The sequence below is a fragment of the Chaetodon trifascialis genome, chromosome 10 (assembly GCF_039877785.1).
Source record: "Chaetodon trifascialis isolate fChaTrf1 chromosome 10, fChaTrf1.hap1, whole genome shotgun sequence".
Lineage (NCBI taxonomy): Eukaryota > Metazoa > Chordata > Actinopteri > Chaetodontiformes > Chaetodontidae > Chaetodon > Chaetodon trifascialis.
Window position 1 is genome coordinate 20,676,268 of NC_092065.1, and position 27,791 is coordinate 20,704,058.

The window sequence follows — 27,791 nt, forward strand, 5'->3', positions numbered from 1 at the left end:
GTTCACTGACAGGCTTCACGCCCACCCGGACTTCTGACATGCCTCCGAAAATACCTGTGGAGCTGCTGGGGCGCCTCTTAGCTCGCCAGGGGCAGGCTTAGCTGAGGCTCGGTGAAAGGCGGAGGAGTGAGACCTCTGTCTGCGCCCTAGCTGTGCCGGAGCCTGCCGTCCCGCTGACGTCACGGCGGCTCATTTATCCGCCCTGGCTGCTGGCTTCCTGCTGAGTCTCCACACTGTCGCCTGTAGCGGTACACGCCGCTGCTCCGCCACACAGCAGACAAGTTGAAGAGTCGGGGAAACGTCGACATTTCGGGTACGTACCCCCTTTGAGTTACGTCCACGAGCCGTGTGTGCCCGGTGCTCGTGTCACTGTGGCGCTCGTTGCCGGTTTTCAAAGCGCCCAAATGCTGCTGTGACATCGTGTAGGAAGAGATGCACCAAAGAGGAGGGAGGGGTGGCGCAACACCAACTGGAGTGTTGGTCTAAGATGAACGCAGATGTCTGGACTAAGTTAGACTTCGTGGGCTCCGAGCGTAAACCCCCACCCCACCCACCACAGGGACAGAAACGTCAGCCGGTCACCACTGCTCCCCGCCAAGCCACCACGGAGCGTTAAACTTGAATGTGATTGTCAGCGCTTCTTCTCGTGCCCTCCCCGCCACTGGCAGTTTGTTGAAGCACTTTAATGAGGAAGGTCGGCTGCTCCGGCACTTTTCATTTATGGCGAGGGGTAGCTGAGCGGTCTCACTTCTTCACTTCATTTCCTCCTGCGGTAATCACGTCAAAGGCTGTCAAAGCCCAACAGTCGGTGCGGCTTTCAGCGTCGCCCACTGAGCAAATGGACGGTGGCTGATAATGATGTGTAGCAGCTGTGTGGACGGAGAATCACGGGATCCGTCGCCTCATAGTTTAGGCTGCTGGAGCTGAAGTGTGCTCTCGTTGTGCGATGGTTATCATCATGCGGGATGGCTCTAATTGCAGTAATGTGCTCGCTGGTGGTTTGTGGGGTGACGAGGAAATGGTGCCCTCATTAGGTTCAAGATACTTTAAATGATTTTCCGTATTCAGAGAGATTTCTGGTGTGTTGTGGACTTTAAACAGACTTTTTCTGATCATCAGTGTTGGGTGTTACTGTAATTCCACTGCTTGTGGTGGTAACTAATTAAATAATGCAATCACAAGTACTGTAAATTAAAGGGGCTGATTGCTGGTTACTTTCATCATGACAGCAGACACACAGTCTATTATACTGAATTATAATGACATTCAACACAGTAGTAGTAGATCCAGCTGGTGCCATGGGCCGTAACAGCCACCTCACTAATGGTGAAAACTATAAACCTGCACAAAAGCAATTTGCTATTTACCAGAGACACATCACAAATTCAAAGAAAAAGTAACATATGCGTTTTGAGACACAAAACGGCAAACTTAAACTAGTCAGTCCAGTGCGAGGCACGCGTGATATGAAATATTTGGTCATTTGAATGAGGCTTTGTGTTATGCTGCACCTCACGGATGCAAGCAGGAAATAAAAACATGGAGGACAGTGAATGTGACACAGAACGGGGTAATTCCAAACAGGGGAAGGACTCCGAGCAGTCAAGACAAAGCAAAGAGCTCATACTGAAAGAGGAGGCTTCTTCTGCTGCGTTTAGTTGTGAAAAGTGTGACACAGATCAGGAAACATTACTTTGAAAATGATGCCGCAGACCGGCCCTCACATGAGGCTGAAACACCACGAAACCTCTGTATCACCTGCGCTACGATCCTGTCAAACAGCACGTAGAGGGTCTGTGGACGAGGACACATCGAGCACTCAGAGCAGCCCAAACACAGATGCTGCGTTGTACTGTTCAACTATAGTTAAAGTAAAATAAATAAAAGGAGAAAAACAATCACATGAGTGCATTGTGGCATCATAAGCATGACGTCGGCATTTCCTATAGGAATAAGCAGTCGTGTGGACAGATGTGCCTTGATCTCAGTGTTTCTGGGACATTTGTCCATCACCATGGTCTGACTCCGTTGCCTTTCACTCCATATATTTCATCGACTGGATAAATCTCTTTGCTGTTGGGATTGGATGGCTGTTGACAAAGGATAAGCTATGTAGAAGAAGTGAAAGCTGGGTCTTAATGTCATGTTTGATATAGAGATGTCAGTAAATGCCTTTGTCACAAAATCTGGAAAGCTTTAAACGCGAAGATTTTCCTTTGCTTTGCAGTGGGATTAGTCAGACGGGGGTTGCTCCTGAGGCTGTTTGTTGTCAAACCTTAAAGTTTCAGCCGTCTGTAAACCGTTTAACCTCAGCCACAGGTGCCCTATTTAAGCATTCAAATGCGTCTGATCAATTATTCAGAGTCAAGATGTGGCATCGCGGATCAGCTTGCTGTCTGACTTACTGCAAGCTAAAGCAGCTTTCACGGACACTTTGATCAAAAGGCCACAGCAGGCCTGATAGCACACACGCAAAAAATAAGATTTTACTTTTCCAGTGTTGGCCGATCAGCTCTCAAGGACGTCCGTATAGGAGAGTGCCAGGTTCTCTGTTCAGGGAGAGCTGCAGAGGGGAAGCTGCTTTTAGCTGTTGTCTTTTGTCCCAGTTCTGCATTGTTCGCCCTGACATGCACACAGATGCAGCGACTTAAACAGGACACTAGTTTGGTCTATCAAAATTTGTTTTCCAGAACTGCAGGAAAAGATTTAGAGGACCACATCTAAGACCACAAATAAGACAAGCGTCATTTGTTGATAAGGAAGTAGATGTCCTGATATGAGGTACCTGAACTTTGTATGTCTGTCAGTAATGAGTACTCATCTGTTACCCGTGCTCTATTTAAATAAATAAGTAGATAGGTAGGTAGTAATAATATTTTATCTAACAGCTGTATTCTACTAACCCCATATGGGTGTGATGTGATTGCTGTCATTGCTGTATTGCTGCCCAGGTTAAACCCTTTTGTCAAGCATGAACAAATACACAGAAAATGCATACCATAGAACCTTCTTTTATTATCTTGACAGTCATAACTGATATAAATAAGTAAATAAATCTAGGAATACATAACAATTCCTTAAAAGTGCAGCCACAGTTTTGTAAAATAAGACATTTGAAGTTTTAAAACTAAAGCTTTAGATACTTTGCACAGTTCTGTTTTACAGGTCGGATTTTCCAGTTTAAAATATTGACAGATTGGTGACTTTTTGCTCGGTCCGGGTAACCTTACTCGACCAGAAAACCGTTCGTCTTTGCTGCTCTGAAGCAGTCGTTCCCAATGCCAGCGCAGTGCAACTTGTTGCACAGGCTGCTGCTTCAGAGCGTTGAGGAAGAATTGATTTACAGCAAAAGCAAACTGCTGTTTTTTATTATTATTTTTGGGGATTTTTTTTGTCTTTTAACCAGGTGCATTTCCCCATCACCTAACCAATACACAAAGGACAAATGTCAGTTTGCTGACACATGCTTGAAGTTGCACGAGTCGCTTGCCATTTATGGATATTGGCTGCTTCTGTTAAGTTGCGTACGGCTGTACAGGACGCTCCTGAGACGCAATGGGGACCCACCTCGGGGCTAATAAATAATGTGATGTCAGATCGGTGCACAAACTTGCTTACTCGCCGATACCTGATCCAGCATTTCAGGTTGTACTGGAGGCATTTTTGGTACTGCTACCAGAACAACCCTACAAGGAAGCAGGAGCAGACATGAGCCTTGGTGTGGTGCTGCATTTGATGCAGCATTACCTCGATGGCTTGTAGTAATTCTTGAAACTGCATAGACATCTAGACAAACGACAATCATTGATATGGTGTGTACCCACTGCTGCAGCCCAGTGCTTATTCTGAACAAAAAAATTGACCCTGAAATACACCTGATTAGTCTATTTTGTGTTAGTCTCATTCTGTCTGGGTTATTGTTGACATAATCAGTGTAAAATACCAGAAGCAGGCAGCGCAGCGTCTGCAGTCGCGTTTACACTGACTGTGTGTTAATACCAGGTTGTGCAGGCACACACACCCTGACTTTACACTCTTTCTCTGGCAGGTATAACACACGCATGGTTGAATTCTTGCACAAGTTGTGGCCTAACAGCTTTCAACCTCTGTTGTTGATATTAAACAAGAACTCAGGAAGCGTTTTAGGCACTAAGGCGAAGTGACCAGGCCAATCAGATTGGTGCACCCCTAATCTTAATATGAACTGAGGGTGAATGAATACTTATTTCTGATTTGTTTTATTTAGTTTAAATTGCAACAATCCCAAAGAGTGTGGATCAGTGAATCTGTTAATCCACAATTAAGAGTTCTGATACATTTCCACCTTAAACACACATTTTCATTGGCCGTATGTGCATGTGGTCTCATTCTGTCGTCGTAATGTCACACAAACATCCCTCATTGGACACTTTTTGAATGTTGGCACTGAAATGTATTTCTCTTGTGCCTTTTTTTTAATTATTTTCTGCTCTTTTGTGTGAGCACTGTACGTATTCACAGGCAGCTTTGAGTCAGTGTGCAGCTTGGCCGTAGTCACAGTCGGGGTCTGACAGGCGTACAGTTGGAGCCGACCACTTGGCAGCGGATGCGATGCAGCAAACTACATCTGCAGCATTGGCCAGAGTCTGAGCGGGTATTCAGAGCGTAGTGAATTTTAGTGCAGTGTATTCCATTAATGTCCTCTCTTAAGTCAGATGTGATGCCAGTGTTATTTCGTGTTTTTGATCTACTGCTTTGTAGGACGAAAGCTCTGTATAGTGGCAGAATTCACCGTCAGTGGAAAAAAAGTTTTATTTTTGTAGCCAGACTGGTGGTGATAGGACTTGGCTTCCTTTCAATATTCTGTCTGCCAAGCTCTTCACACAAGCTTGAGAACTGCCCCCCCCCCCTTTTTTTTCAAGCTACTGGTTCTCAAAATCACAAGAATGAAGGTTTAATTGTAATCTTGACATCCAACCTCCAGTTGCACATGCTGTACATGCTCTAATAACGCGTGCTCCTAAATCTGACTGCACGCAAAGAAGCTGAATAACTGGTTTAACTGTGACGACATGAGCAGTGATGCTACCAAAAATCAAGCAAGTTTAACAACAGAATCACCATTCAGCACTGGTGAGTGTTGTAAAGTCTGCAGCAGTTTGCTCTGGATTATTGTTGCAGCATAAATACCAAACATGTTTTCATCCCTATCTGCCTTTTTTAAAACCCTATTCAGAGTGTAGCACAGATAATCCCAGGTAACTAAAACTCTTGGTTTCAGATGGACTGAAGTATTTGAATTGCACAGAAGTCTTTTGAAATCCTGTGAACTGTTGACACCAACTAATGGGTCAAGAGTTACTGAACAAAATGATTCATGATCTCAAGGAATCAGTGTTGCTGCAGCGGCTGCAGAGCGTTGTCTATGTTCCATTTTGTACTTATGAAGACCATTGTTCTGCGTGTTGTCAGTCAGGAGATAAAAGGATTGTGAATAGGTAACCACATTTTATTATATTTGCCATGATGTAGCATTTTTTTACCATTGCAAATTCCTGCACTTTGTTCTTGCAAGCTAGAATAAAAGTTTATAGGAAGTTCGTGTAATGATTTGGTTGTCGTTCATGGGCTCTTTCAGTGGGGGGGGTAACATGTTTCACTTCAGTGTAACGGCAGCATTAAGTTGTGGCAGTACACTTGTGGTATGACTTTGAATGGGAGATGTGAGTGTCATGGTGTTTGCATAACTGTTGTAATATATTTCAGCCACACGGTAGGCGATAAAAGAAAGTTCCAAGAGTTAATGATTAGCTGAGTTATCTCCTGAATGGCCTGTTATCAGCTCTACTGTGTTATTCTACTGAAAAACCAACATCATTTGACCAATAAGACCACATACAGTAGTGCAGAGTCAACACATCACAATATAATGCGCTTTGTTTGCCATAGATTTGGGACTGGAGAGATTCATCAACAAACAGCAAATAAATCTTCTCTTATCTGTTTTGATGATCAGTTGTCACTTTTTAAGTAAATCTTTATTGGTTGCAGCTTCTCAAATTTGCATATTTGATGAATTTGAAGATGTCACCTTTCGATTATGGAAACGAATGGAGGGATTAATCGCTTAATTAAAGTATAAGTAGCATCTTTATAATGCAGAAGCATTAGTTGCAACCCTTCTTGGGACAAATCATTTCCAGTCTGTATGCTGTGTGCAAACGTTTAGCCTTGATGCTGAAGGATAAGACCGGTGTCAAGATTTTATCTTCAGCATGTCTGCTAATCTTTTGCTGGCTTCATATTTACTCTTACAGAAATCTGTCGTGTAGAAAAAAAATGCAAACTTGGTCCCAACGTCGATCATGGACGGCGGCTTTGTGTGGAAAGAAACCTGATTGAGAAAATGTGCCTCGTTAATAAGAATGGCTTCAGTATTTGCCCCTTGCCTCTCTGTTGAGTGGAGCTGATCAACTCTCGTGGACAGACATATCTGACAACTTTGAGCAATCCTTCAAACACTGTTGTCTGCACAAGACTGGACTTCCCTTCAAGCTGCGGAGTCGACTTCCCCTTTATGCTGGATCTTTTTTTTTTTAACCCGTGCAATGTTCATTTTTACAAAATTTAAGCTTTGGTTTTAGTCTTACTCGCTTACTGAAAATTGTGCTCGGTTTTAAGTCACATTTTAGCCTTTTTGCTTTGCTTCAGTCTTTATTTAGTCAGTGGGACTCAGATTTAGTCTAATTCTAGTCGGTGTTTGAGTCGTAATTTTGATCCTGTTGTGGGTTTTGATGAAGGATTTTTCTCCTGGCTGTAAAAATTGGGAAGCAGACCTTGAACTGTGTGTTTAGTCATCTCGGCTAAGACTGTGTTACTGACTTCTTTCATATCTTGTAAAGAATAAAAGGTTTGTTAGGAAAAGTGCAACACAGTCATATTTCCTTCACAGATTGTTTATTTTCTGCCTTTTATCTCCAACACAACAATCCTTTATGGCCTCTGCACGATTGGTTGCGTGAAACAATCTCATCCAACATTTTTGATGTTTTAGGTGTCACAGTCATCAAATTAGCAGCATGTGCAGGGCCCCTCTGTCACCGTGCTGTGTGATGAATTATGGGAAAAGTCCCAGCCTGCTTTACTATGACGTTCATTATCTGACAAAACAGACTTTTGACACATTGCTGAGGTCATTTGCTAAATTGTGCACCATGTGTCACTCAGTAAGATTTAATAAATCAGCAGTTACGAAAATGTGTTAACAGCATCGTTCAGACAGATGAGCATTCACTTTGAAATAAGCTAAAATCACCACCGAGTTATGTGAAATATTCACCGTTCAATATTTCTTTTCCCCTTTCTGTGTAGGCGGAGTGGTGTCGAGGAGCACACTGAAACGGCAGACATCATGGTGACCATCCCAGAATACTATGCAGGGAAAAATGTGCTGATCACTGGTGCAACAGGTTTCATGGGCAAGGTACAGTAGTAGTTGAATGGGCAAGTAGCCAACACAGGACATGCCTGAACCCTGAAATGCGAGCTACCAAGCAAGATGAGAGGAAATCCTTTCAGTAGAGTCTATTGGTCACATTTTCATCCCGGTTCAAGGGTTTCATTGTGTGTTTATGCCGTGAAGGCATGAGTAAGAACATGAATCTGCTTTTTGTTGAGAGTATTTGATAAATGTAGCAGAGCACGTGAGCATGGGGGTCCTTTTACTGCCTCCCTCTACCAATCTGACTTTCATTATTATCTGTCCGGCTGTTCTGATGTCATGGAGGAAGAAGCACTCTTGACAAAACACGAGGCGACACTTGTGCAACGAGCAAAAGGAAGTTGCTCTATGCTAAGAGCGCAGTGTCTCAATTGAGCGGTCCAAAGAGGAAAAGATGTTTTTTATCTCTTACTTATTATTAAAGGTGCTGCTGGAGAAGCTGCTGAGGTCCTGCCCGAGAGTCAAAGCTGTCTATGTGATGGTCAGGTCCAAAGCTGGTCAAAGCCCTCAGGCCCGCGTCGCTGACGTCATCAACTGCAAGGTGAGAAGTGGGCTAAAAGACCGGGATGGCATGACCTGATGGGCGTGAGGGCCTGTCGTACCGGCCGTGTCCATGTCCAAGTTTGGTTAGAGTGCAGGAGTTATGCACCACACACGAGCTGGTACCTGCACGAGTCAAGATGCCACTTAAAATTTTCCCCTCTTGAGCAGTTGTGCGTCAGTCCATGTTGCTGTAGAGCCAGAGGACATTTAATTCATGTTGTACTCTTAGCTTAGCTCTTCGCAGTGACAGAAATTTTGACCAGGGATACCCAAACTTTTGCATGCGGCTGTATGTGTGACACAGCCATCCTCACCACAAACTCTTGATGTCTGAGGTTATTATCTCTTCCTGAGGATGCGCTGGATGAAATGACATTTTCTGTGATTACAGTCAGCTTAATTAAGTCGTAACTCAAATGGGGGTTTAAACTAGTTTCAGCTTTCCATTGACTTTACATTTGATGCTTGTGATCAAGCGTTTGTTCAGCTGGCTGCTGATGTGAAAGTTCCCCTCCTGGCGCTGATTAAACACTCAAAACGAATCTCTGTTCATCCAAATTTTTCTTCTATGGAAACAAAAATCCCTTCATGTTTTGTATTGGCTTAGATTTAACTCTACGCCTTTGCTTCCATTCAGTATGTGCAGATCTATGAATATGCAAATCGTCCCCACCTCTACCTTCACCCACCCCTCCGCCACTCGCCTGCAGCTCAGACATACCTGCTCACCCTATGGTGTCTCTTTCTGGCAGAAAGCCCTGAAGGAAAACTTCTCCCACATGTCATAAGCACTTGAATGCCCTCACCTTACCCTTACTAGCAGCTAATGAGGACGACCTTTATCATGACATGTTTTCTTCTTGAACAACCCCAAAGTCATGAGAGGTTTTCTGTCAGAATGATCACAATGAATGCAGCCATCATCTAATTCAGCAGCTCAGCTATCTGAACTGTTTTGAGTCACGTTTGTTGTAATCTCTTTGTCAACATCCCTGAGCCATAAAACGTCCTGTCAGTGTTTGACATCAATCATCGTGTAACTTGGCAGGCTAACGTTGGCTAACATTGTTGAGCAACATGTTAGCTCGTACTCGCTGTGTCCCCAGGATAAATAGATGGAACAGCGTCAGGCTTAGATGTAAGTTTTATGGCAAAATCCATCTGTTTTTAGGTCCTTTGTTCAAAACAATACTGTGGGGAAAAAAAAGGTTTAAAAACTTGATTTTCTTCAGGGGTTCCTGAAGGAGACTGTAGGTAGCAGATGCTTACATCACCAGTTTGTATATAAGAGGAGGCATCGAGAAAGAGGAATACAGAGAGCTGAGATCTGTTGCAGGAGGAATGGATGAAAAGTAGGGCACTCTGCCATCAGCCATGCACCACTGACACCACCAGCAGTAAGCAAGGGAACAGAAGCTCGTCTTTTGTGAAAAGATATTAAACTACACACTGAATAACAGTCCAGTGATTTATGCTTTGCAAGTTCTAACTGTGCTTTCAGTTTACCGTGTACTATAACTCGGGCATCATTTCGATTTGGTTTCCCCAATCAGTTGTTTGAAAGATTGCAAGACGAGCAGCCGGGCTTTGCAGAGAAGATCATAGCAGTGAACAGCGACCTCACACAGCCAGAGCTGGATCTGAGTGAAGAGGATCAGAGCATCCTGGCTGAAAAGATCAACATCATTTTCCACTGTGCCGCCACCATCCGCTTTACTGAGCCACTCAAGTGAGTTGTCTTGTTGTTTTGCTCAATTTTTTGGTCTTTGATGAATTTCTTTGGAGTATGTACAGTACATTCATTTCCTGCCTATTTCTCTCGAGTGGCACTTTGTCAGTCAGCCGTGTTTATCAGTGTGTTTGCTCCTGATTTTGTTTGCCAATGCAGTGGCAGCATGTTAGCAGCTAATTGTCTCCGCTCATTGCTGCTAACATGTTAGATTGTGCTCAGAGTGAGAAACTACTCATTTTAAAAGGCAGTTGTGATGTCCTTCATGTTTCTGGGCATTTAAATTTGATGCCACACCTTTCATCTGAGGTCATTTTGTGTTCCTGTGGTAAGATATGACTTTATTTATACAAAACGTTTCTTCATGTGATAATTCAGCACTTTGAAAAACAAGTATTTTTCGAGTGAGATGTTAGAAAATCAATATCAATCTCATGTCTGTGCATGAAGGATGGAGCTAGAGTCGGATGTGATGAGCCGAGCGTAGCTTAAGGACTAAAAGCTTGTGGAAGCAGCTAACCCGGCTCCATCCAAAGAGCAGCAATATGCCGACAAACACGCTCACTAATTCACATGTTGTATCTCATTTGTTTAACCATATACAAAGAGAAATGTAAAACTGGTTTCAGAGGGGAGTTGCATGCTGGATCTATTTCTAGACAAGCAGTGTTCGCAGAGTCTGGTGATAGCATGGGTTGCCAGAGTCAGCCAGTAACCACAGTTTTTTGTACAAGCCTGATGGTAGCAACCTGACTGTGACGACTGCACCATGCTGCACACAGTCACTGCCGCCAGCTGTTCACCGTGAAATAGTTCCACAATGTAAGTTCATATGTTGTGATTACTGTGCAGATGTAACATGTTAATTAGTAAGCTGTAGAGGTAGCGGTAGGCTACGCTAGGCTGCAGCATCTCAGCTCAAGAAACGAGATTGGTATCTCTCTTTTCATCTCATGTTTTAACCTCCCCCAATCCACCAAACACCAAAAAACTTTCTGAAGTCCCCGATTGCAAATAAGAAATGACTAAACAAAAATATCTTACGCACTGCTTAGCTTGGGCAGGGTTGTAAAAAGAACAAAAAAACAAAAAAAAAGTCAACAGAACGGAACCGGTACGTTGGCTTTGATAGCTATTTAAATTTGCACTACGCATTATTGTACAATTACTTGCTTCAAAAGAGGAAGCTGTTGACAGACGTGGGAGCAGGTGGAGAAGCGATTTCTACTCTTAGTTATCTGTGCAGATAAGCAGCTGGCAGTAAAAACAAGCAGTGAACTCTATCTCTGGATCTAACGCTGTGTTTTTCTTGCATGCCTCTACACTGTGTAAGGCTATACAGACAATCACCATCGTTATTAGATCTCAGTACAAGCGTGCTGCACGCTTCTTTGCTCACTGACGCTGATTAGATTTTCACCTTAGATATTGAAATTAGCTACTGAATGATAAGGCATGTTCTGATACTGCATGTTTTGAGTACCTATGTTTACGCACATGTACTTGCCGTATTTGGTCTGTTAATTTCATTCACTGATTATAAGTCCAACTTTACCATCTATTCCTTTTCCCCTTTTCAGAGATGCAATGCAGTTGAATGTCCTGGCCACCCAGAAGATGCTGGCACTGGCCCACAGGGTGAAGCACCTGCAGATCTTCGTTCATGTCTCCACAGCTTATGCCAACTGTGACCGAGAGCTCATTGAGGAAATCGTCTACCCTCCCCCCGTAGACTACCGTAGACTCATCGATTCTCTTGAGTAAGTTTACCTGGACAGTTTCCAATGAACAGCTGCTGCACAGTCAACAAACTGTTGTTGTTGGCGGTGGTTGATTTAGGATGGTCTTGTTTATGTGTACAGATGTGGGGATGGTCTCTCTTTGTCATTAGCACAGAGTAGTATGAGATTAGGGTTGAGGTTTTTAAAAGGCGTCTTTACTTCCTCAAATTGCTCGATGCATAAAAAGCAAGTAGGAAGGCATTATCAAGATTAATGTCAGTGAAGCACTGAGCATGCCAGCTTAGCCATGGCCCGTAGAGTAAATGGCTGCTTAGTAGCACTAATGTTGTAGATGCTGCCAGTCTCAGCTGCTGAGAGAGATCAGTAAAGCATTAGAAGCTCGCAGAGTGAGTAGAGATTAGTGGGATGATTCTCACAGATCGTATGTAACAGTAGCATCGAGCTTTTGAGGGAACTTGGATGGGTGTGTACAGACACAACATGCCCAGGTTTGACTAGAATTTAAAGAAAATGTACCTTTTGGAGTGAGATACAAACCTAGTTGATGCAGAGTTGCTTGACTGTGGAGTGAAACGTGATGTTCTTTGTGCCTTGCTTTGCTTTGATGTGGAGCTTTTCAAGTTTTACATTCAGGGAGGTTCAGGTTGATTTTATGCTTGTTTATAACTGCACAGTGTTTATGTACTCACATGTAAAGTAAAAGTTAATGGTTTCCTTGGCAACCCAGCCTAACATAACTCAGTCCATTTAGCCTTTGGCGTTTCCTTGTGTTTGGATTCCTTTGAAAGCTCAGTTGACTCTGTCCAGCCTATGGAAACAAAACACACCCTGTGTGTGGTTTGAATATTTGTTATGCTGATGAATGACCTAGCAAAGTCTTAATAGATATTTTGATCCAGGGGTCAGACTTTAGATGTTTCCATTTTAAAGGACAAGTTAGACAATGGACAAACACATCCCTAGCTTGATTGTCATTGGTCACTGCTTTCCACTTTGAGTTTGGAGGAACAGCTCTTTTGAAAACATTGTCAATAATTTTGCTCTAAACTATCCATCGAAAGCACAATTATGAGTCAGGAAAAGTTGCCGCATTGTGCATTTTTATGCAGAATTCTACAGTATTTCTACAAAGTAGTTTGGAGAAGCTGCAAGTCAGTATACTTGTCATGGTTATTGTTGGTACAGATATCCTAGACATTTAGTACACATACTTGTAATGATAGTTTACTTGTAATATGAACATCTTCCAGATGGATTTGCTCCACATTTTGTACAGATATTCATGTTTCTCAGATGATGGAACTAATGCCGTTCCCATCAGCCTCAGCTGAAGTTTGCCCACAGCTAATTAGCAGATGTTAGTCTGCGACTATATTGTAAGCATGGTAAGCATTATACCTGCGTAACAGCAACATGTTAGCATTGTCATTGTGAGTCTGTTAGTGTAAGTCCATCCTCACAGATCTTCTAGCACAGCTGTAGACCTAGTTTTTTTTTTTCAAGGGATTGAAGACAAATCTTCATTGTTCTGTACTGGTGCTGTAGGTGGATAAATAAATGCAAAAATTAAGACTAATCTGGTCTTTTTTTTTTGTTGTTGTTGTTTTTTTATCCAGCTGGATGGATGACGAACTGGTGTCTGCTCTGACTCCCAAGCTGATCGGTGAGCGTCCCAACACCTACACCTACACCAAAGCCTTGGCTGAGTATTTGGTGCAGCAGGAGGCAGGAGACCTCAATGTAGCCATCATCAGACCATCCATAGTAGGAGCAAGCTGGAAAGAGCCCTTTCCTGTGAGTGGTTCCCGCTATTAATGCCACATTACTGTTGAAAAGAAATTCACTGCACGCCAGATTAATTTTGGATGCTGTATAAAATGTACCAAGAAAGAGCAAACAAACAAATACAAATCACATCTCGTGAGATGTGGGGTGTCGCCCTCTCCAAGACAAATGGACAAATGATTATTTTTTTTGTTGAAGTAAAAGGTAAGCCATTGTGTCCAAGTTGGTTTGTTTGGAAACGGTCACAGTGGTGAAGACGGCTAATCTCGAGAGTTAGCTACAGCTACAATGTTAAACTGGATGAGACAAATGCACTTGGATAGAGTTAACGCTCTTCAGTGCGAGCGAAGAGGCTGAAACCTCATTCAGAAGGAGAATTTGTGTGAGAGTAAAACTGCTCCAAAGTGTCTGTTTGTCTGGAATAATGCATAGAGACGAAGGAAAACCCAGCGTGGAAACTCAGTGATAGCAAGTGTGTGTGTGATTTGTCCTTCATGGTGGACATTTCCAAGAACCTCTCAGGTTTCCAGCAGGTCTCTGGGGCAGGGTCAAGAGGTGGTTATCATAGTAAGCAAGGAGATTGTTTCAAAGGATCAATTAACAATGACTTCCTCCACTTTAGAGTACAGCACATAAAATGTTCCCTTAACAGGTAGCATAGAGCGGAGAAGGCCCATCTATCAGCACAGATGTGCTCATTGCTCAGGATGCAATCCAGGTTTCAATCACACCCTTCCTGTCTCTTCTCTGAAAGCACTCTGCTGCTGCCAGCACAGAGGCGTTCGGAGCAGTTGAGCAGTGAACACACTCATGGGGGGAGCAGGAATGTCAGGAATGTGGAGTAATGAAGCCCTGCACACCTTTGTTCCCGGCCAATCAGGGTGGGAAGCAGGAGGGCTGTTGGATGTCTGGTTTAGGTTTGAGAGATTGGGGGATGCAGATGGCTTCTGTCTGCATATCTCAAAGGGGAACTGCTTGCTTGCTTGTGTGTGTGTGTGTGTGTGTGTGTGTGTGTGTGTGTGTGTGTGTGTGTGTGTGTGTGTGTGTGTGTGTGTGTGTGTGTGTGTGTGTGTGTGTGTGTGTGTGTGTGTGTGTGTGTGTGTGTGTGTGTGTGTGTGTGTGTGTGTGTGTGTGTGTGTGTGTGTGTGTGTGTGTGTGTGTGTGTGTGTGTAATATGATTTTAGTCATGCATGCTTTAGTCAAGCAACGCCATGCATTTGAGGAACTGCAACAGCAAATGTTGTTTTCAATAATTGAGCAATTGTTCAGAAATTGTTCAATCATTTATCAAGAGAAAGAACAAGTTTTATTTTCAGCTAATTGTTTCAGTGCTAATTTTGTTCTCTTTCCACTGACTTCTTTCAGGGCTGGATTGATAACTTCAATGGACCTAGTGGAATATTCATTGCAGTAAGTACTGAAAGAAAAAAACTGTTTAGATGGTCTGTTTAGATGGTATGAAATCCTGTCTGTTCTCAGTAGTTTTAATTTGTTCCACCAGTAGATTTCACCAATGCCTTTTCTCTTGTTGTCTTCATTTATGACACAAAGCTGCATCAGGAAAGGTCACGTACACATGAAACTGTCTTACTGGCTCAGATCCTGAGATGCTTTGTCTACTGCAGTTTAATTTTTTTAAATGACAGCTTGACAGGTGGCTGCACGGTGGCGCAGCAGGTAGTGCGCGTGCCTCACAGCAAGAAGGTTGCCGGTTCGATCCCCGGGTCAGGCGGGGCCCTTCTGTGTGAAGTTTGCATGTTCTTCCCGTGCATGCGTGGGTTCTCTCCGGGTACTCCGGCTTCGTCCCACAGACCAAAAACATGCTCATTAGGTTAATTGATGACTCTAAATTGTCCGTAGGTGTGAGTGTGAGTGTGAATGTTTGTTTGTCATTACATGTGGCCCTGCAATCGGCTGGCAACCGGTTCAGGGTGTACCCTGCCTCTCGCCCATTGTAGCTGGGATAGGCTCCAGCCCCCCCGCAACCCCAAAAGGGATAGGTGGTATAGATGATGGATGGATGGACAGCTTGACAGCTTGTTCCAAATGCTCCATTCACCAGCAAACCTTTTTTCTGTTTCAAATGACGGAAGTTTCCCTTGTTGATGGGACTTTTTGTTCTTGGTCTGTTTTATGAGTCCATGCAACATTGTACAGCTTGTTGGTTTATAAAATTTGACCTGTACACTACTGTACTGTACTAAAATGCACATGCCCTAAACTGCAGGGCTATCAGGCTAACAAGAGCCAAGTCCACGAAGTTGTTGCCTATACAGCTTTTTATCAAACACTTCACTGTCCTTAACCTCTGTCACTGTCCTTGCACTCACTGCAGCCAAGCGGCATCCCTTCTTATCCCATCCCATGCTGCAGTTATAAAACAAGAATATAAACAAACAATATTTCCTAAGTGGGAGGTCAGTCCTCCCCATGGATACTGGAGATATGGGGAAATGCAACCCAAGTTTCCTGGCCTTCAGATTAAGATCCAATGCAGATCATTTTCGCTTGCAGATAAACTTACTGTGTGCACAAATATCTAAAAATATTTGACGTTCTTTTGTGTTTATTTACAGACTCTTAAATGTGCGTGCACAGATCGCCTGACCTGCAAGGATCAGGTTACACTTGCGTGCGGAGATTTGAGACCCTTTTCATGGTCTCCTTCCACAAATGCATGCTGTGTTTAGGTACTAGTGGCAAACTGGGACATCTGGGCTTTCTTTGGATTTGTGTGTAATTTCAAAGTGAGAAAGGCGTTTTTCCCTAAATAGACAGAATAGCTTTTCACCCCTCAATAAGAACATATACATTTGCCAACTATAGCTTCTGTATGGTAGCCTATAAACGTAAATGTATGGTCTGAGTAAACTACTGCCCCGCGGTCGACAGCCAGTCTTCAGCCACCTTTCTGTTACTCTAATATTAGGGTACCCTGTGGATGCCAATTACCTCCTAGTGTGCAGAATTAAACAGCTGTCCAACCCTTTCCAGAAACACTGTCCAATAAAAAGTACCGCTATGTGCAGCTTTAGGTGTCTAAATAGAGTTGTTCATGCTTTAGTACGGACATGTTTGCTTTACAATATGTCAGTCAACTTAAACCCGCTTCAGAGGATGTGCCGCCTGATGAGTCTCTGTGTTAAACATGCATTCAGGTTGTGGTGTGTGCATTTGTAAAACTGTTTTACATATTGTGTGGTATTTGCATGTGGATGGGAACATGCATTTTTGAATACCCCAAATTATGCAGAAATTTTTGTACACATTTGTTAGTCTTACTTGTCATTTGCACATCAAGTAAATACACACTTGTGGCCATTTTGAATCTCATATCTCCATATGGAGAGACCACTGATTTTGTGCATTCAAGTTCAGTTCACAACTGGAGTGTCTTGCTCCATTGTAGGTAGAAATGAATGGGAAGGAAATTTCAGTTTGACTATGGACCTGACGTTAGCATCTGCGCAACCAGCTGTTTCTTCACTGAAGTATACGTATTGGTAGTTTTGTCGTGTTGTAGTTTGTAGCAATGGCCCGTTTTGGATCTTAAACTAAAGATTAGGAAACTTGATCAGTAGCATTAATGGACTCCTTTCACCTTTTCCAGGCTGGTAAGGGGATCCTGCGTACAATGAGAGCGTCTAACGATGCGGTGGCTGACCTGGTGCCTGTGGACGTGGTCATCAACACCACGCTGGCTGCAGCTTGGTACTCTGGATCACAGATGTTCAACAGGTCGGAGAGACACACATAAACACGAGATCATATGAGTTCTCGCATAACATCCTCATTTTGCATTGAAACGTTGATTGTACTTTTTAAAATAAAATGGAGTACCTTTGGTCTGAACTATTCCTTCCTCATTACAGGCCTAGAAACATCCTGGTTTACAACTGCACGACCGGCGGGATAAACCCATTTCACTGGGGGGAAGTCGGTATGATGTCTCTTTTATTTTATCACGCAGCCTCTGTTTTGAGCACAGTCTCTGTAAAGGCACCTGACAATGGACACTTGTATGTTTAAACATGACAGCTAATGACATGCCCTGATCGGAATCTGATCCGCTGCCTACCACACCCAAACCAGGAGCTTTTGTTCAGAGGTTCTTGAAGGATCCTGGTTTGTAGCTCGGTCATTAAGGGAGTGTTCTTAAAGTGAATTCCTGCTTTTAAACAGCAGTCTCCCACTGTTTGGACGTCATTATGAACACTGCCCACGGGCATTTCAAAATCACACGTTTTTAATCAAAACTTTAGGGTCTGTAGTAAAACGATGATTCTGCGAATGCAGCAGTGTCCTAAAAGCAGAACCTGGAAGCACCGGTGCAGTCGTGAATCATCAAGTCACAGCTTGCACACTATAAATAAAATTATTGAGTCTCAGGGATGCTTAACATTGTTTATCTAAACCACGCATGGTTCCCAAACTTCCACATGATCACAGGAAGAATGAAAATTGGAGACTTAATGTTGGATTCAGGGTGTAAACACATTTTGTTTAAACCATGAATCAATACAATATAAACAGTTTAAGCGCTCAGTACTGGTGCTATCTTCCTCTGCCATCCTCAAAACTTGAGCTGTGCCACTCCGTTTCATCATACAGTGATTGACTCATGCCATCCATTAAAGTAGCCCAGAAAGATGTGCAATTGAGATTAGAGGTGATTGCTTGACCCCGGGAAACTGTTGTTGACAAAAAGGTCTCACCACAAGGTCCATATCAGCAGCCGTCTTTCTGGTTCTATCACACGATCTTCTTCAGCAGGAGTTTGCCCAGTTTTCATGTTCTCAGGTCTTGGAGTACTATTGCATATGTAAAGACGGCTGTTTTAAGCCTTCTGTGGTTCCAGAGGGAACTGTGTGAAGTCGGACGCTTTCAAGTGATGCCACTTGAGTCAGCGTCAGTTGGGGCTGAACACCGACCACAAATTTGAAAACTTGAAAAACCAGTCCTCTGCAGCACACTGCTCGTCTCCACTTGACACTTGTGGCTTTGGGCCACATTAGCATAACTCCAGTCATGCAGACATGCAGTTCCATGTCAACTGTGCCAACTCCATCAGCTGAGGAAGATCGTGTAACTTGATCAAAAGCTCCAGAACAGCCATTGATAGACCACACTGTTGAAATTGGTTTTCCAAATATTACCTTCGTGATGTTTAGGTGGTTTGTGGAAACATCAGAACCATTCCTTTAACTCAGCAGACACTGTAAGCTGCAGTTTTGTGTTGGATTTTACATGATTCAAGTGTGTTTAATGTGTTTCTCTTGTGTGGGACACAATGATAGTCATTTGGTATGATTGAACAAGGGAAATATACAAGCATTTGAGCTAGTTTTTTTTTTTTTTTTTAAGGATTTATTTTGCCAGTGGGACCAAAGCTTTGAGTTGAGCTTAAAGAATCAAAAAGCATCTTTAACTGCTGATTGATGACTTGTGTTGAACAACCTTCTGTTTCTTAGAGTACCATGTAATATCCACATTCAAGAGGAACCCCCTTGAGCAGGCCTTCCGTCGGCCCAATGTTAATCTCACATCCAATCACCTTATCAATCAGTACTGGATCGCTGTGAGCCACAAGGCTCCGGCCTTCCTCTATGATCTGTACCTCAGGCTGATTGGACGAGAGCCCAGGTAACCCCATCGCCGACTCGGACGCGCCGCCCGTCTGCTGTTTTAACGTCAAAATTCTCGCACACACATCTCTCCTGCTTTAGTCTGTCACTTTTCTTTGAGTGTAGTAGCCTAACATCATAGCTGTGATGCTAATGTGTTACATTATGCTTGTGTGCGGTTTTGCTTGGAGTTGAAGAATGTATAACCCAGCCGCTCTCCTGCACGTGCAGGGGGTTACTGATGGGTTCTGCACTCTTTACATCTTGCTACTTGCCATGTTATTATTCTCAGTTGGGCTCCCAAAATGTCAGCACTTAGGTCATCTCAGTCCAGGTGATGCATTCACTAAGGTGGACTTAAGTCTGAAGATACCTTTGGGAAGCCAACCCAGGTGTTGGCCCTTTGAAAACCCTCTGCTAGCTGCTGAATTGTCACAACAGCATTAAGTGATTGGATCTGTTGTTAAAATACAGATACTTGAAGATCTGCAGCCCCTCTGATGTCATAGTGCTGCTCGCAGGCTAGCAGGAGTCAAGGGCCTGCATCTTGCCAAGTATCAGTCGGAGGAGAAAACGCACATTCTTCCTCATCTCGTCCTCTCTGTGTCCTCCTTTGTCCTGTCATATGTGTATCTCTCTCCTACAGAGTACTGTATAAACATGACCTTCAAGACCAATCCATTAGACCAGGCCTTCAGAAGGCCCAATGTCAATCTGCGCTCCAACCCCTTTACTAATCAGTACTGGACCACTGTCAGCCACACGCTGCCAGCCCTGCTCTATGACGGCTATCTCATGGTGACAGGCCGCAAGCCCCGGTAAGGTTGCATCCAAGCCCCACACCAGTCAGCCCTGTTTGTTTGTTTGTTTGTTTGTTTGCTTTGTTTTTTCACTGACTGGTTATGTGGGATGGAACAAGGACTGGTCTGGGGCAGAAGAAACAAAACGTTTGCTGTGTCTTTACTTGACCTCATGGCATCAGCCGGACTTTGTTAGTGCAGACGGCGTCATGACAACACGCCATGACGTCTATCAGAGCGCGTTTTCAGCTTTGCTCTGTTTTTTTTTTTTAAACTACTTTTTTTTTTGTAATCAAAGAAGACTTACCTTCTTGTGAACCATGCTGTGAACATGATATTCATTACTGTCATCTCCCACTTCTCACCCAATCATGGAAAATCCAGCAGCACCATGGGACTTCTTGGTCATTTAAAAAAGTTGTGTCCAGTCTGGAGACGGATCATGTCCCACTGAATACAACCCTTATGCATGTTTATTGATCGATATCTACATTTGTGTTTCCTCTTCACTACAAGCCACAGGTATTTCAGACATTTCTTGTTTAGCAGCGCCAAGCATTCCTCCACTACACAACATTTTTCGTGGTGGAGTTTCACTCAGTGTTTGGCTGTCTGAAATGGATTTGGCTCAGTAGCTAACTCACATTCTAGTGGTGTGGTTTGATCCTAGTTGGGTATGTCACCAGTTGTAAGTAATAGTTATTTCTGCCTCTGTGTGCTGATCAGCCATGCATGTTTGTCTCATCCTCTGAATCATCCGCCTTCACAGGGGGAATCTGAGTCATCTTAATCCGCCTCGATTAGTGTTTCAAATGACAACATTTCATCCAACGTGTAACGGGCCTGTCATCGGATTAAGGCCGTTTTTATTATGAACAAATTGAAAAGCGGTAGCTGCAGCCATGCGGTTCAAATGCCGTTACATGTTTATGTAAGTTCACTGAATAACAAATGTGGAGTTCGAGGACTCAGAATCCCTCTTTTAATTCTCACAATAATGGGCACTGCGGTGTTTACCTTCCCGCCACCAGTTCTCATCCTGTTTACCGAAGCACTTTAACGGGTTTTTGAATGATTATCACTTAAAATATGGTCCCCAAGATCTGAACTGACACAGAAATGAAGTGTTTATAACTGGATTCAGTTGTGTTAACAGGAGGACAGTGTTAAAAACAGAACATAAAACCTCAAAGTCCTTGAGATTTATTCATTTTGTGTTGGGTTTTGATTATTTTTCTTGATCTTATTGATCATGTTTGAACTAAATTTGGTTCGTGTCCCTGTTTGACAGTGTGTTGTCTGTCCTCTTGGCCTGCACACAGATTAAATCCAGTCAGTCCTCATCTGAGTTATGTCCGTCACTGTCCCCAGACAGGACAGGAGACAGGACTACTTACAGTGCTGCGACAATGTTTGGGCAACATTCTTGACTATTTGGAGAAGTAATTAGAAAAGTGAAATAATTATATGATTTGGAAATTTCTGACCCTGATCTGGAGAACATTGGTTACGTCTTGACAAACATGTGAATGACGTAGTATGAACAACCCCAAATGTCAAAGCTGCTTTTTAGCTGAAATGAAATTGTTGCTATCCAGTGAAAACCATGCATTTCCCATTTTGGTGATTTCTAATTTTTCAGATAAACTGAAGGTTTAAAGGAATAGTCTAGCAGGTTATTTTAGCATGAAGAGTGGATCTGGGACTCTGTCCAAAGGTAACAAACTCTGCCTCCAGTCCCAGAACCTCTAATGAACACATTATTATCTCATTTGTTTAGTCCTGACAAAAACCTAGTCTGACACATAACACCCATAAAATGGTGAATTGTCTTTAACTCTGTTTTTTTTGATGCATCTTTGTCCCAAAGCTTTTTTTTTAGTCCCTGGAAGTTGACATTTTGGAAATGTGTGGTTTTCAGAGGACAGCGATTCAACTTGTAGGCAGATCATTCAAGGTCAAGAGGTGCTCAGACGCGTAGCACTGTACAGCTCAAATCACCACCTGCAAACATTACGATGATTAGAATCCAAATCTGCTTAATTAAATATTCCTAAATCTGTGAAATCATGCCCATGGCATATCAGAAACGACGATTCTTTATGCACATCTCATAGTGTTAAATGATCAATTATAGGACTAAATTAGAACTCGTTATGTCAACCTTTCGCTACAAAGACACTTGTTACTCAGACTCTGGTGTTTATCTTTGTGTTTAAAGTTTTCTCGTGTTAAACTTCTGCCTCTGCTCTGCCCTCCTCCAACACCACGGAACCCTGTCCTCACTCATTGTGCTGTTCGTCATCATTCCTCCTTTCTGTCATCATCCATGACTTTTCCACACTCAATTGCGCCTTTATTTTCTGCCCACCCCTCCCTGTCTGTCCATCCGCCACCTCTCTGCTGTGCTTCTTTGCCTTGCCGCACTCCTCTTTTCCGCTCCCCTTCCTATATCGCCTCTCTCCTATGTTTTGCCAATCATCTCCTCCTCGTCCTTTTCCATCTTGCCTCCGCCGCTCATTGATCATAGAATGATGAAGACAATCAGTCGTCTCCACAAAGCCATGATGGTCCTGGAGTATTTCACCAGTCACTCCTGGGTGTGGAACACTGACAATGTCACCATGCTGATGTCCCACATGAGCCCAGAGGATAAGAAGGTATGGCGGACACATGATGGTAATCTTGTATGTAAAAATGAAATCCCTCACATCATTCCCCCATGTCCGCCCCCGACACAGAATGCAGACAGACAGATTTACCACTCAGTGCGTTAATGTCTGATTGTCGGCTGGCGACAATAGAGTGGGTCATTCATTCACTGGTGATGTCAGTTTGTAGTGAACAGCGGCGTTGTTTGGGCCAACTGTCTTAAGGAATCTGCATTGGTGGAGGGCATGTTTGTGGACTGAAAGTGAAAGAATTAGACTTTATGTCCTGTTTACACATTAGACATTTTTGTTCTGTGCAGCGAGGCGTTTGACGTTTTGTCTTTCTTCCCCTGACAGAAGCACGCTGATGGCAAATCTGTTCTAATACTGTACATTAAGCTTTGAATAGTGTTGAAGTTTTTCATTTTGAAAAGCTGTCTGTTGTAATGATGTTTGATTCTGTAGTGCCTTTCTCCCACCTAAAGGGCCATAGGCTGTGTGGGGATTCAGAATCTTTGACTCCCTGGGTGCTGACTGAAAGGCAGTCTATGTGTCCAAGGCTACAAAGCGTAACCCGACCTCTGTGCACTGATTCAACCACAAGCCATGCACCATTGTGCCTTCTCAGCCAATTCTCCAGTGTCATTCTCCTCTATTAGTGGAAGGCACCACTAGAGCTTAAATTTAGAGGTTAAATTGGACCAAAGCCAGCTGGAGCTCAGGTCAGCGCTGTCTCTGCAGGCCCAAATTGCAGCCTGCTGGTGCTCAGTGCCGACTCCTCGCTGTGATAACTTTTAAGTCTTTAAGATACTCATACAGACGTCTATTAAGGCAGTTACATTTATTTCTTCATTTTTTTTCATTACTCAAAATTCCCTACACACAAAGTTATGGTAAACTTTCGCAGGTAGAAAAGCTCTACATCTGCTGCTGAAACATTCTGTAACAAGCCAACGTGTCTTCTGCAGATATTCATGCTTCCCAGGGGATGAATCATCCTGACTTCCCCTTGATTTCATTTTGGGTTTTGAGTGAAATATCTCCACAGCCATTGGATGGATTTCTAAAACATAAGGGCCATCGTTGGGTTAAAATTCTAATCTTTCCTGTATCTGACGTGATTACAGTTTGTCATTTGGCAGATGCTTTTATCCAAAGCAACATACATATGAGACTTTCATACATCACATACAAGGTTATAGATGGCAGAGAAGAAGAGTAAGTGCCCTAACGCAACTTTCTGGTCCAATTGGACATAGGTGCTACGATGCAGTCCTATGAGGTAATGCTTAGAGTGGGTAGAGTGAATTTTAAGGATTTTTTGTTTGTTTATTTGTTTGTTTTTTTTTAGGAAAGAAAGAGATCAATAAATAGCTTGGTCTTTAGCCTTTTCCTAAAGATTGAGATGGACAGATTGAATGGAGTTTGGTAACTTGTTCCACACCGGGAGCCACAGAAGAACAGAGTCTAGCTAGAGACTTAGGGCTTTTTGGAGGTGGCAGCACCAGGCGCCCTTCCTGGGCAGAGCGTAGTGAGCGGGAGGGAGCATAAACCTGAATGAGGGAGTTCAGGTAGGTCGGAGCGGTTTTGGTGGCAGTTTTGTAGGCAAGCATCAAGGACTTATACTTGATGCGGGCAGCAACCAGGAGCCAGTGGAGGGATATGAACACGTGCTCATTTGGGCTGGTTAAAGACCACGCAAGCCGCCGCATTCTGTATCATCTGCAAGGGTTTTAATGAGCATACTGGGAGCCCTGCCAGTAAGGACTTACAGTAGTCGAAGCGTGATAGTACCAGCGCCTGTACTAGGAGTTGTGTTGCATGCACAGACAGGTAGGATCTGATCTTCCTGATGTTGCACAGCGCAAATCTGCATGACCGAGCAACAGAGGCCACATGCTCTTTAAAAGTTAGCTGGTCGTCGATCATGACTCCCAAGTTTCTAGCAGATTTTGCGGGAGTGAGCAAAGCTGAGTCAAGATGGATACTGATCTGTTGTTGTATAGAGGGACCAGCTGGAGCTCAGTCTTTGACATAATGATGACATAACACCTGCAAAACGAGGGCATTCCTGACAGCCACAGCTGAACTTTATGTTTACTGCTGAAAGGCACATATCAGCATGTTAACAGGTTGAACTAAGATTTTAAACCTGGTGAATAATATCTGGTAAGCATGAGCATATTAACATGTCACCGTGACTCAAAGCACTGTTGTGCCTCACAGCCACTAACATAACAAAAGACTGTACTTCAGCCTTTTTTTTTTATTTTAGTCTTTATATAGTTTTTAGATTTGTTGTTTTTTTGTGGTTAATACTGATTTTTTTTTTTTGGTGTGTTTTCTCTATATGAACTGTTGCTTTCATCTTTTTTTGTTAAACTGTACTAAATCCTGCCCCTACTTTTTGCCTTTTTTGCTTACAGTGTTTCTTGTGTTTTCAATTTCTGTGCTCTAGGTGTTTAATTTCGACGTGCGTCAGCTGCACTGGGCAGAGTACATGGAAAATTACTGTATGGGCACCAAAAAATATGTCCTCAACGAAGAGCTGTCAGGCCTGCCTGCTGCACGTAAACACCTCAACAAGTAAGAGTCCATGGAATCAAACCTGCAGTTCTGCCAACATATGCAGAGACGGGATGAAACGCTGTCTGTGACGAGCTCTTACAGGCAGCTGCCGTTCTCTGCGGAGTAGGCGGCTTTTATTACATCTAGGTCACCATACAGCACATCTATGCATTTGCATTTAAATATCCTTTTGGATTGTGAAGTACTTCACTTCATCTTTCCATTAACCACTGATGCCTTTTACATTTGGTATGATTATGAGGATGTTTTTTGTTGTTGTTTTTTTTCTCATCACTCGTTCTGAGTGGATGGTGCAGCCACAGCGGCGGTGATCCTCTCCGCTATAAGAAAGCTCATGTGAATAATTCAGCATGCAGAAATTTTCAAAGAATCAAAAGGAAGGGGCTTGAAGTAATGTTATCAACCTCTCTCACGTCACATCTTCTGGCAAAACCTTTTGAAGTCGACGTTTTGTCACATTTGTGTGTTTCCCAGGCTGAGGAACATCCGCTATTCCTTCAACACCATCCTCGTGGTGCTCATCTGGCGCGTCTTCATCGCCCGTTCCCAGATGGCCAGAAACATCTGGTACTTTGTGGTGAGCCTGTGCTTCAAATTCCTCTCCTACTTCAGAGCTTCCTCCACCATGAGATAATAAGCCTGGGAGGGGGTGGCAGGTGGCGAGGCAGAGGGGTGAAGAAGTGAGGAACACCGGCTGTGGATGATGAGAGGTGCCTGAGCCTCAAAGCCCTCAAAATGGTACCATGCCGTCTGTACGTGGCCCTGTGTGTCCCCTGACACTCAAGGATGACATGCAACCATTAAATCCATTTTCACGGACAGAGCTGCCGGATGATCCTGGAGTCCACAGCCGCCTCCTTGTTGCATATCTCGGATCCATCTAGCATTTTATGAAATCCTGAGGGCATGGATTTATCTCAATGTACAACACTCAGACTAACAGCGCCTGGACTGGTTAAAGAAGGGGGACCGCACACTCTCATTCTGTTCATTACAAGTCAATCCGGTCCCCCTCTGGTGTCAGATTTACTCCTGCAGTCTTTTAAGCTCCAGTGCACCTGAAACTGCTCTCATTTATCTGCTCGCCTGGCTGCCTGCCTGCGAAACAAAGCTATGCATTGGATGGTACTCTGCTGCAAAAGTCCTCCGCTGGTTTTGAGTCGGTCCAGGCTTCCTCTTCTCTATATGTAACCTCTCATTGAAGAATATCCACTCCAACTGCTGTGTAAGTTTCTCTGCTGTCAACTGAAAACACAACTCACACAACATGAACTTTCTTTTTTCGTGTGTGTGCTCTTCAATTTCCGCTAATAAGGCCAGTCGAGATGATGTAAAACCTGGGTTTTCATTTGACAGCGGCGTTTGCTCGGCAAAGCGTAAGCTACTCTCAGCTTCTGGCATCGGAGCTGGTTTTATACATTTTGGTCGGAGGCAGTTGAAGGATGAGTCTGTGCTCGCTCAGTGAAAGTTTGTTCAGGGACAGGCTGACCTAGGAATCATTGTTTAAACTCTGTCTTGCCCTTCTGCTCCCACTCCCAAGACCAAAGCCATTTCAGCCAATGTTTATGACAGTTGCACTTAATCGCTTATAAGGGTTTGGGGGGGAAGTGCTTATACAGACCCATGGCCCACCGAGAGTTGTCATTGGCACACACACTCAACAACAATGCGCTCTCCTGTATGTCCCCAATGTTCTGCAGTGGCCAGTTCCCTAATTACGACTAAGCACAATGTAGATTGTAATGCAATGGCTTTATCCAGTGCCTACAAACTGATCATTCGTGCATCAGCAAATCTTGCAAAGCTTCTTCTCCAGGTTCCTTTTATTGTCATGTCTCAAAGTCCTTTGTGTCAGTCCAGTTTTGCCAAATTACTTCTTAGCTAACAGACTCGTAGCTTCGCAGAGGATGAGACAGTGCTGGCGGACATATTGAGTCACGGTCTCCACTCTGAATCATCGGTGTTTGTTCGTACACTACTTTTCAGGTAGCTCTTAAGTGTAGCTCACCATCTTTGTGGAAGGTTTTGTTACTTTAGTCATTTTCCTCTGTGTGTTAAAGTAACTTTTACAGGTCATATTTGTCATGTTACGTGTTGATTTGCTATCCTCGATGCTTGTGTAAATAAAGTCTGCAGGATTTGTCATGCCGTTAATAATCTGCTGTTAAACTCTTGGACCATTCCGTTGCCTTCATCTTTCTTCCTTGTTGCATCAGAAACTTGCCTTTTCACACAAGAAATGGTGGAAATTTTCTGGGTTTTCATAGGAATTAACCCCCATTGCCATATTAAGTCTTCAGATAACATACCCGTGCTCTTTGTCATGTTGGTCTTGTCTCTTACCTGTTTCTCGAATGCACTACAATGTTTGAAGAAGAGGGTGTGAGCGCGTGCAGAGGTTTGGTTGTGCTTGCATGCGTCTCCCCGGAGCGTCACAGGCCATAGCAGCTTCAAATACCTATACGTGCGTCCTGCGAATGTCCTTGATTCATGAAGGAATGTGACTCTTGTCTTTTTCGCTCTCGCAGCATGAGCCGTTTTACAGAGGATCATGTGGCTCGATGGAAAGATACACCCCTTTTCGGAAAGACGTGTGCAAGTGTGAATCGTGCCTGAATTTTTTGGAATATTCTAACAATGTGAAAAAAGAGCAATCAGATCTATGTTTTCTAATTATTTTGTGTACAGCTCTATTTAGGTAGATTTCAAAATACAACGAAACAGATGTATTTTTATGCTAATGACACTGCGTGGCTATTTTACTGACAAAAACGCTTACTGAACCAACTTCAGCTGCTGTAAATAGGACTTTGAAAAATGAAATATGTGAACATAAGAGCAGTATGTT

At 43.4% G+C, this 27,791-nt stretch overlaps 1 protein-coding gene across 2 annotated transcripts; it reads left to right on the forward strand.

Annotated features, from left to right (window-relative positions):
- The first annotated feature begins 175 nt into the window (after positions 1 to 175).
- far1 (fatty acyl CoA reductase 1) lies at positions 176 to 27,104 on the forward strand. Of its 2 annotated transcripts, none has more exons than XM_070972466.1 (13): positions 176 to 313; positions 7,351 to 7,462; positions 7,905 to 8,021; positions 9,577 to 9,752; positions 11,333 to 11,512; positions 13,111 to 13,288; positions 14,645 to 14,689; positions 16,890 to 17,017; positions 17,152 to 17,219; positions 19,550 to 19,721; positions 22,234 to 22,363; positions 24,813 to 24,940; positions 25,418 to 27,104. In XM_070972466.1, the coding sequence occupies exons 2-13, from the start codon at positions 7,391 to 7,393 to the stop codon at positions 25,575 to 25,577; spliced, it is 1,554 nt and encodes a 517-aa protein (XP_070828567.1). In that variant the 5' UTR covers positions 176 to 313; positions 7,351 to 7,390; the 3' UTR covers positions 25,578 to 27,104. The 2 variants fall into 2 exon arrangements, with proteins under 2 accessions (XP_070828567.1, XP_070828566.1); XM_070972465.1 differs by lacking the exon at positions 19,550 to 19,721 and adding an exon at positions 18,751 to 18,922 and having other exon boundaries at positions 235 to 313; positions 25,418 to 25,689.
- The last annotated feature ends 687 nt before the right edge of the window (positions 27,105 to 27,791 follow it).

Coding starts and splice junctions, on each gene's coding strand:
- far1 (XM_070972466.1), top strand. CDS start 7,391: ATGGTGACCATCCCAGAATACTATGCAGGGAAAAATGTGCTGATCACT. Junction 7,463..7,904: donor CAACAGGTTTCATGGGCAAG/GTACAGTAGTAG, acceptor TTATTATTAAAG/GTGCTGCTGGAGAAGCTGCT. Junction 22,364..24,812: donor TGAGCCCAGAGGATAAGAAG/GTATGGCGGACA, acceptor TCTGTGCTCTAG/GTGTTTAATTTCGACGTGCG.